Here is a 10,654-nt window from a genome sequence, read left to right as displayed (position 1 = left end):
TAGAAATTGCTCCACCACAGTTAAGTACACAATCCTATGTGGAAGTCACATTGAGGCCTGTTACACTTCAATAATAAATTGGGACCAGAATTTGTCCCTGTCAGTTTAAAACATTTGATATACCAAAGAGACCTGTTCAAGGGGTTTTCCAGAATTAGAAAAACATGTGATTTCTTTAAAAAAAAAACAGCACCCTCTGTCCTCGTGTGTATAGTATTGTAGCTCAGATCCATTGAAGTAATTGGGACCACATTGTAATAACACAACCTGACAGGAGAGGTGGTTTTTGGAAGAAATTAGCTCAGTTTTTCTGGATAACCTCCAAGTCTTGATCAGTCAGGTGTTCAGATCTCTACCAGCCATAAGATAAAAGCAGTGAAGCATGCAGCTGAGCGTTTCTCTCCCTGGCTAAAGGGTGTACTCCGCTGCAAGCGTTTGAAAGAAACTGTTCCAAACACTGGAGCCAGCAGCTCGTGATGTCATGCCCCCTCCCATAGACTTGCATTGAGGGGGCAAGGTGTGACATCATGAGGGGGCGTGACTGACATCACGAGCTCCCGGCGCCAGCTTTCGGAACAGTTTGTTCCCAACCATGAGCAGTTGAGAACCCCTTTAACTATAGGAGACTGACACTGCAGCAAGACAGGGAGCTGATTAAAACTTTTGACATGTAAAGTTTGTTTTCCCCCACATAGCAGGGACCTTAAAAACGATGACATGAATGATTAAAGGGGTACTTTGGTGGAATTTTTTTTTTTTTATATCAATTGCCTCCAGAAAGTTAAACAGTGATAAATATAGACAAAAGACTCCCTCCAGCTCACTGTGTAAACCGTGCATCACCTTCTTTAATTCCCATACACCTGGTCCCCTTCATAGCTTAGACACGTGGGCTGCTTCAAATGTGGCCACAGTCGGAGTTCCTGCTGCAGAGTGGTGCGCCCTGCTGGCCCCTTCGTGCCGTATGTGACTGGAGAGACTTTTTCTATCAAACAGTATATTAACTAACACGTTACGTGATTTATCTCCTGTCGTATACAGCATGCAGGTTACAGTACGTGGGATGTACCACATACACTCTTTAAACACGTATTCACACACACTTCTCTGATAATGTTCATTTTCATTCCAGAAATGTTTCTGCGGTATCTCAGCATTGTGCAGAGATACATGAAGGTGATTTTGCATCCATCAATTTAACAGCCATTGAGTGAGCGAGCCTGCCAGCCCGGGGCGGAGACCATAGACAAACTACTTAAGAGGTCTTTAGGATTATAAAATTATCTACACGTACTCCGCTCAGTCTGAACAGGCGATGTGATTCTGCACTATTGACAAATTTTTTTTGTATTTTTTTATGTACCTGTGTTTTCTGTTCAGTTTTCAGGGTCTTATATTTCAATCAGATTGTAATTAAATATGCTTATGTATGATTTTTCCCTCTCAATTTTTTTAAATGAGGCATATTAATGAAATATTATTCATGTGTACCACTAGAGTAATGATTTTTCTAGTATTCTTTTATTATATACTCTGATATTGTTAGGTATTATGACTGTTTTTCTCTTACCAGTATATGCCCCATTGTTGTGTGTTTGATAGACTTTTTATAATTGTGATTTTTTTCCATGTAATTAATTTATTTTAATGTTGATGTGGTTGTAATGGGTTAACATGTGAACCTTCTGGGTGCATCATTTGCCCCTGTAGGGATCACGTGCTTTGCTCCACTTAAGAGCAGCTTGTCTACATTAATCTCATGTACGATTAACCGTGCACATTGGCACTTGAAACGCGTCACTAATCCTGTAGTGTACCGGCTTTTAAAGAATAACGTTTTCTACATTATTTGCACAACCCTGTGCTGGACGTTCCTAGTCTTTTACTATATTCCTCTATGGGTCACACATCATATCCAGCTTGTGTTCCAGTGTCCTCTCTACTTGTGGCAACATGCAATTCCCTTCAGCAATGCTCTGTGTACTCCAGGTGTATAATCATGATTGTGTGTGTGGGCGCATGTATAGAATATTTAATATAAATATATTATATATACACACACACACACACACACACACACACACACACTGCACCTTCTCAGTTGCCCACCACTCTTGAATAAAGCCTGTGTGCTGAAACGCATCTGAGGTGTGGTGGGTAACCGCACTTGTATTTCATAAGTTTTATATCTCTTATCTTTTTCTTATGGGCTGGCTGTGAGCTTTTTTGTTACCAACTATTTATATCTTTGTACCTGCCCCCAGTCAGAACTTGTAACCTATAATTGTTTACTTATCTTTTCTGTGCATCATTTACTATAGGCCACTGTAGCGCTAACATTTATGCACATGTAACTAGATCTAGATTTATACTATATGATAGAGATATATATATATACATACACACACATTTTGTTCAGTGTGTTACCCCCTCCCCATATCCCACCTTTCCTGTCTGCCTTTTAATGTGTCTGGATTGTTTATCTATTAAATAAAGTACAAATATTTTACTATAGGGTCCCATGTGGTTTGTCTTGAATAGGGTTTTTGTACCACTGGACCTCTCTATTTTTGTCTATTTACCTTGTATGTAACCCTCTTTAGTGGTGAATGTTGTCAAGTAGGGATGAGCGAAGTTACAGTGATTCGATTAGTCATGAACCTCCCGGCTCGGCAGTTGATGACTTTAGCCTGCATATATATTAGTTCAGCTTTCAGGTGCTCTGGTGAGCTGGAAAAGATGGATACAGTCCTAGGAGAGTCTCCAGCCCACTGGAGAACCTGAAAGCTGAACTAATTTATGCAGGATAAAGTCAGCAACTGCCGAGCCGCGAGGTTCATGACGAATCTAATCACTGTAACTTTGCTCAACTCTATTGTCAAGACACGCCAAAAGTATAGATGGCATCTGTTCTCAGTGCTGAGACGATCAGCAATTGTACCATCTACATGTCAGCATTAACACATAATAAATTTCATTTCAACGGTATCCTATGGTACGTGTGATTCCATAAGGAGTAACAGTACCTAGGGGGATTTTTGTTTTTCCTATGGAGATTGTCTTCGGACGGACTCTGCGTCCCTATGGCTCAGCAACACTCCTGGATATCACTGCACCTTACTACCAACTGTGTTTGGGTTACATGTGCTTTTAATCGTGCTCCAGGTGAGCAGATTACACCGATTACACTGGGGTAATGCATTAGGCGCCCTTGTGTGGTGGTCTCTTTTTTCCCCTTGTGTTTATCTGCAATTGTGACTTAAAGATGGACGAATTGTGCACCTCACTTCCTGGCTGTCATTCAAGTCAGACTCATTTACCATAGACTGAACAGTGAATGATTTGGACAGAGCAGCCAATAAGTGAAGAGTGCTACTGGGTTATAAAGGGTTATATAGCTTGCGATCATGGTGGGTCTCAAGACCTGGTATGATGTAACCTTTTGATGTGTGTAGACGCCAAAAGTTTTATAATGACCGTGACGCTTTAAGCTGGCAATGCCTATTGCAGATGCAGAAGTAGAGGATTTCTCCTGTCAGTTGTCATCCACCCAGACACAGGATAGCTTGTAGGTTCAGAAATTGGGGAGTCCTATATATATGGCCAAACATGGATGCGAATGATTATTTAGGTGCAGTGTCCCTATGACAACCCTGATTCTAACAGTAATTGTACACTTACTGTCTGGAGAACCAGGCCTCATCTGTCTAAATGTTTACTGCGAGATTTAAACAAAAAACAAAACAAAAACAAAAAAACAAAGGTAAAAAGGACTCCAAGCTTAGACTAGGTAACACTGTTATGGCTTTATTCAAAAACAAAGTCGCACATTTAAGAGAATTCAGAAGTAACTGATCACACTATATACATACTGCCATAAAAGAGTATTTCAAATAGGACAAATCCCTCTGTAAATATAAAACCCACCCTTATATATTTGCACAAAAAAAATAAAAATAAAAAAAATTAACTTATCTGAAAGGCTGATGTAATGACTAGAAATTTTTGTCACCATGATGCATTAAAATGACTTACATGTTACAACATAAGTTATGAGGGGGGTTGATATCTGTGCTACACAAGGTCTAAGCATATGTCAACTATGCATCTGAGCACTAACAAAAGAGGATAAGCTTTCAAAGCTAAAGAGTCAATCACCAGTAAAGTCAACCATTAAAGTGGTGGCCATCCTGTTTTCCACAAAGTTGTGAATGGCAAAGAAATGCATCACTACAAAATCAGAAAGATTTGCCATTGAAGAACCTTGCAGAAGATGACAACTTTTCTGGTGATTTTCTTAATTTAAGTGGCTGAATGATTTATTTGGTTGGAACACAGGTACAGTCTGCAAATTCCTGCTAAATCTTAAAGGGGTACTCCGCTGCTCAGCGTTTGGAACAAACTGTTCCGAACACTGGCACTGGGAGCTTGTGACGTCATAGCCACAGCCCGCCCCCTCAATGCAAGTCTATGGGAGGGGGAGTGACGGTTGTCATGCCTCCTCCCATAGACTTGCATTGAGGGGGCGCGGGCATGGCTACGAAGTCATGAGCTCCCAGTGCCAGGGTTCGGAACAGTTTGTTCCAAACGTTGAGCAGTGGAGCACCCCTTTAAACTGTGTTATAGACCACCCCGTCACTATCTTTATACCCACTGAATAGCATCATAATGGGATTTGAGAGCCAGTAAAGTGGTGTCTGGGAAATATTATATGCCCCAGATTATTCAGTGATTGCCAATGCAAGTGCTCGTTTTTGAACTTCCCTCCAGCACCCACTAACTAGTCAAAACACTTCAGTACAGAATTACAGGTAAGATTCCATGTAACATGTATCTAACATGTTAAACAATATTTTTGGTACCAATTTCTGTATTAGTTGTCCCCAGGAAGCATTCCCACTCTTGCCACCAAAACACAGCAGACAGGAACAATCCATTAGCTGATAGCCCTCCGCTAGAGCAACAGGCCCGGTCTCACATCTACCAGAACCCACCTCCAGTTATAAAACATCTTGTACATATTTCATAAAAATTAGCGCACGTTTTACTTAAGCTGCAGTTACTGCTCGCTGTATTGCATTAAGCTTTTGACAGTCTTCATACTTTGCCTTACAGGAAAAACAAAAAAGGGGTCACTTCACATCTGAATACAGATTTAAAACCCGTTCGCTCCTAAAAGCCTGCCAATTGCTATGGGAAAGCTTTCTGGGTCACAAAGTTCATGACAAAGGGGGTCAGAAGGAAGTTTCTAGATAAGATTGCTGCTATTAAAGGATCATAAGGTTTTATTTGGAATGATAAAAAGGGCACAAAAATCGTAAAACCACACCTTTTCCTATAAAAAAGTTACATGTTAAATTCTGTAGGGACATCTATTGTACATGTAGAGACATACAGATCTGCATTATCATTCTAGCATCAACCCCAGGGCTCAGAAAAGACTGGTCCAAGCCTCCCACACATAATGTTTCAATCTTCATCCTCATCTCCTTCATCTTCTGCATCTCGTTTTCTTTTCTCTCCCCGTTCAACTGGCTCCTCCTCTTCTGTGGAGAAAAAAAAAAAGTTAAAATAAATAAAATAATGTATAAATATATACATATATATGATATATACACACACCGATCAGCCGTCGCCGGTTCAATGGTTGTCCTTCCTCTGACCAGTTTTGGTAGGTGCTAACCACTGCATACCGGGAACACCCCACAAGACCTGCCGTTTTAGAGATGCTTTCACCCAGTCGCATAGCCATCACAATTTGGCCCTTCTCAAAGTCGGTCAAGTCGCTCAGATCCTTACGCTTGCCCATTTTTCCTGCTTCCAAAACATCAACTGACTGTTCACTTGCTGCCACAGTAACGAGATAATCAATGTTATTCACGTCACCTGTCAGTGGTTTTAATCTTACGGCTGATCGGTGTATATATAATTATCTGTCATCTTTGCCCAGTATAACAAATGAACTTAAAAACCCTTTAAGCATTCATCCCTCCATCTGCTGAATATCATTTACCAGTTTCCGTGCAAGTTTTACCAAGGAAGCTATAAGGGTACCCATCTGTAAAAGCAGGTGCTGAAATCCCAAACAGCTTGTAAAATGAAGGGGCAGAAGTGATCAGTTTAGCACTGTGCCGTTTTGTTTATGACCAGCTTTGCCATCGGAACAGAGCAAGTACCATAAAGACACAGGAAATTGTCACCAGTGTCTCCTGCACTAATTGTCGTTACAGACAGGTAGTGCAGGTGACACTGGTACTTACCTTGTCCCATTCAGTGCTGTGGCTCTCTGGCAATCCTCTTCTGCATCTTCAGCTCCAGGCCAGACATTGAGCATGGGCGGAGCTTAGTGATGTCACCGCTGCTGTTTGCTAGCAGCAGAACCCAGCAGAGGTGATGTCACTAAGCTACGCCCATGCTCCAAGTCTGCCCCGGAGCGGAAGATACCAAAGAGGATTGCTGGAGAACTACAGCATGGAACGACACAAGGTAAGTACTGTTGTCATCAGTATCACCTGCACTACCTGTCTGTACCGACAAGTTAGTGCAGGTGACATTGATGACAGATTTCCTTTTAAACACTGGACGCTCAGGTCTCAGGAGAGGAAACCAAGAAAAACCAAGACCACAGAACTGCTCTATTAAGGACTTTATGATGGGTGTCAGCTCCTGGGTCCTCACCAATCGAGACACGATATGAGACATTTAGAAGTGATAGGTACCCTTTAAGTTTGGTTTAGAGAGGACTGCTTCAACACAGCAGAAGCCTCCGTGGCTGCAGACTCAGTTCAGTACCCAGAGTACCACAAAAACTAATCAATGGTCAACTGATGAATATGGAAGTTTTTAATGCATACCTTCTTCTTCCTCCTCCTCCTCTTCTCCATCACCACCATCTTCAACATAATCATCATCATCTTCTTCATCCTAAACAGAATAGTAAATGTAAAACATTACACTTTTCTGCTTTTACAGTGACTGTCTGTTGCAAATTAAACTTAGAAAAAAAATAGTTTAACAACCAGGACACATCAGAATCCCACTTCAATGTTGTTGCCATAACCCATTGACACAGGTTCCCGCTGCCACCGGTCTTTAACCCTTTTAGATGCCTGATCAATGCCAAATCACAGTAGATCAGAGGGGCTCATGGAACCCCAAGGTTCTGTAAGCTAAAACAGTGGAGGAGGTTCCCCTTACCTGTCACCTGCCGCTGATTCACTGATTCAGCCTATATGAATGGATTGCCGATCACACTGTGTAATGCTATGCCATAGACATAGCATTATACAGTAAATGCAATCTAATGACTACATATCAAAGTCCCCTAAGGGGACAAAGTGTAAAACAAAAGGTTTTAAAATTATATAAAACTCCCTCCCCTAATAAAAAATTTAAATGACCCATTCACATTTGGTACTGCTGAATGCATAATCATCCAAACTACTAAAATATAATGTTTATGATCCTGCACAGTAAACAGCATAAAAATATCAAACCAAAAACACTTTTTAATCACCTCATATCAGAAAAAAGTAAAATAAAAAGCAATCAAAAAGTCAAATCAAAGCAAAAATGGTACAGCTGAAAACTACTGATCACGGCCCCCAAAATTAGCCCGCATACATCTCTGTATATGGAAAAATAAAAGTTATAGGAGTAAGAAAAGGACAATTTTATGCACATGAATTTTGCTAAAACAAAGTTTGCATTTTTTTAAAAATTAGTACAATAGAAAAACTATAAAAATTGGGTATCATTTTAAATCACATTGACCTACAGAAGATAATGTGTAAGTTTTACCATAAAGTGCACTGTGTAAAAACCAAACCCTCTAAAAGTTGCAAAATTGCAGTTTTCTTTTAAGTTTAAATATAAATTTGGTTTCATGGTACATCTTATGGTAAAATGAAAGATTACAAAGTACAATTGGTCTCACAAAAAAACAAGCCCTTATGTAGGTGAAAGAAAAGAAAAGTTGGGGATTTTAAAAGGAGAGGAGGGGAAAAAAAGATTGGCCTGTCCTTAAGGTCAAAATGGGCTGCCCTCAAGGGGTTAAAGGGTGGTTAGTTTTCTTTTTGGTTTTTATTAGTATCGAATACTAGGTCATACACACACTGATCAGCTGCGGATCTGAAGTTGCCGATCTGCAGTTGTAAAGTCAGCAGTTGTGGATCTGCAGCAGCATAATTTACAAGGCAATTCTTATGTATTTTTAGTTGACATGTCAAAGTGATTGCCATGTAAAAGCTGCAACTGCAGAGGTACATCTGTGCATCTTTTTCTACATGGCCTAGCTCCAAGCATATGCCCTAAAATTATACTATGTTAATCTGTTTCATTAGTGTATTCAGGGCACCCACCTGATAACTACAAGCTTCAGGGCAGAGTTATGATAATTTATAAAAGGGGCACGGTTCAGAGACGAGCCAGGGAACCCCAAATGCGCCTAGAACTAATTTGCCTATAAAGATTTATGGCATATCCTGTGACTGGTGCCACAAAAGATAAAAAAAAATAATGATTTACAACTAGTATTCTTAAGTCCCAAGAAAGACTGTTGGCAGAAAAAAAACCACTTTGTCCATCCAGTCTTCCCTTATGATTTACTTTATTTTTATCTTAAAGATGGTGCTTACCCCAGTCATGTTAACATGCAGTTAGTGATGATTTGCCATCACTTTTGCCAGTAGTTTGTTCCAACCATCACATCTACTATTGCTTTATGTCTCATCTCCAGTTCAAATATTCTGCATTCGCATCATGTTTGCAGCCTACGGCTGCCTGGTCCAGCTGGGGGATGGGAAAGCCAGTCACTCCCGCACCCGAAACCTATTCACTTTAATGAGCTGACCAGAGTCAAATAGTGGCTCCGGTCGGCTCATTTTTGTCCCGTATCCGGGTTTGTGACAGGACCTAAAACCGGATACAGGGAACACATGAGCCGACCAGAGCCACCATTTGCTGCAGGCTGCAAACATGATGTGAATGCAGCCCAACATGTATACAAATGTGTACCATTTTAACAGTTGTTTGAAAGATGCACAACTTACATGAATTTCTTCTTTCATCAAGTATGAGAGTCCCACTTCTTCCTCTTCCTCTCCTAAATCAGACTCTCCTTCCTCCTCATCTTCCTCTTCAAACTCCCCTGGAGGACCAGCTTCATCATCCTCATCCTCAGGATACTCGTATTCCTCACATTCTGCAAAACAAATATTTAAAATTATTAGAATGCACATTGGCCCAGATTAACTAAAATGAATTCTTAGACTGTGTAAACAGACTTGTAAGATGTGTTAGTTTCCAACACTGTCTCAGGCTAAATGATAAATCTGGAGGCAATATAGTCTAAGAAATATGCACTAAAATGTTGGTGCATTTAAGACATGTGGCTTTTTAAATAAAGAACCAAAAAGGAACTGCCTTTTGTTGGAACTGGCGAAAGTGTCTAAGTCAATTACGCCAAGTGTTTACTAAATCGACTAAGCCATAAAAAGCAGAGGCACTCAGTAAAAAATGTATACTGTGTAGCATATATGTTGAGGCTCTGGGTGTTTTTGTATGAATAGCACAATACTTGGATACAAGTTTCCTACACAGTGGTATGGAGGACTACAAACCTTCATCATCCTCTTCAGAGTCAGGTGCTTCATTATCTTCCTGATCAAATCCATCTAGGTATGTGATCTGTGGAAGTTTCCGGAATATGTTGTCTCTGTAGTCTTCTAGATTGGTTATCTCACAGTTGAAGAGGTCCAAGCTCTTCAGATTTTTTAAATTTGTCTGAAAAAAAAAAGAATGCTCTTTTTGAAGGCAATCTAGACAAAGGGCAAACCGGTTATCTGCATTTTTATCTTAAGATCCATAACTTGTTATGAATTTATTTAAAGTTGTATTCCAGTCTCCTGGGCTGCAGTAAACAGGGAAACAGGCAGATATTCATACACACTATTCATACACAGCAGACATTGCCATTTATGGGGACGGCAATGTCTGCGGTAGGGATCGACCGATTATCGGTATGGCCGATATTATCGGCCGACAATCACGATTTTGGGCATTATCGGTATCGGCAATTATCTTGCCGATAAGCCGATAATGCCCCGCCGCACCGCACCCCCGACCCACAGTGATGCTAGGCGGTTGGATTTTTTCCCATACCGCTATACCGGTCGGGCCCCTCCCCACCCTCCGAGTCAATAAAAAAATTAAACTTACCCGTAATGGGGGTGGTCCAGGCCATCCTTCCTTCATGTGGTGTCCGGGGGCGTTTCGGGTGGAGGGTGGTCCGGTCCGGGCTGTCCTTCTCCCACGGTCTTCTCCACTCCGGGCAGGCTCCGGCCTAGTACGCTGCATAGACGCCGCTATGCCGTGACGTCAGGTGCGTCGCTGCACACGGGCGTCACTGCGCAGCGACGTCTATGCAGCGTACTAGGCCGGAGCCTGCCCGGAGTGGGGAAGATGACCGCCGGAGAAGAAGGACAGCCCGGACCGGACCACCCTCCACCCGGAACGCCCCCGAACACTACAGGAAAGATGGATGGATGGCCCGGACCACCCTGACAGGTAGGGGAGAGAAGCGGGTGGTGGCGGCGGCGGTCTATGGCCCCACAAAAGCCACTGCAGATCATTGATTTAAAGCGCCTGCTTTAAA

General features: G+C 41.6%; 1 protein-coding gene across 3 annotated transcripts in view; it reads right to left on the bottom strand.

Annotated features, from left to right (window-relative positions):
• Positions 1–4,550: 4,550 nt before the first annotated feature.
• ANP32E (acidic nuclear phosphoprotein 32 family member E) overlaps positions 4,551–10,654 on the bottom strand; it is a 30,685-nt gene continuing 24,581 nt past the window's right edge. Inside the window, exons 4-8 of one of the 3 annotated variants that reach the window (XM_056545428.1) lie at positions 9,621–9,783; positions 9,051–9,202; positions 6,855–6,924; positions 5,623–5,814; positions 4,551–5,546 (exon numbers count right to left, since the gene is read on the bottom strand). In XM_056545428.1, the coding sequence (XP_056401403.1) occupies positions 5,470–5,546; positions 5,623–5,814; positions 6,855–6,924; positions 9,051–9,202; positions 9,621–9,783 (654 nt within the window). In that variant the 3' untranslated portion in view covers positions 4,551–5,469. The remainder of the gene's footprint in view (positions 5,547–5,622; positions 5,815–6,854; positions 6,925–9,050; positions 9,203–9,620; positions 9,784–10,654) is intronic. The other 2 variants (XM_056545427.1, XM_056545426.1) reach the window with 2 other exon arrangements.

This window comes from Hyla sarda, chromosome 11 (genome assembly GCF_029499605.1).
Source record: "Hyla sarda isolate aHylSar1 chromosome 11, aHylSar1.hap1, whole genome shotgun sequence".
NCBI classification, from domain to species: domain Eukaryota; kingdom Metazoa; phylum Chordata; class Amphibia; order Anura; family Hylidae; genus Hyla; species Hyla sarda.
Note: the sequence above shows the minus strand (reverse complement) of the source record. Positions and strands in the feature narration are given on the sequence as shown.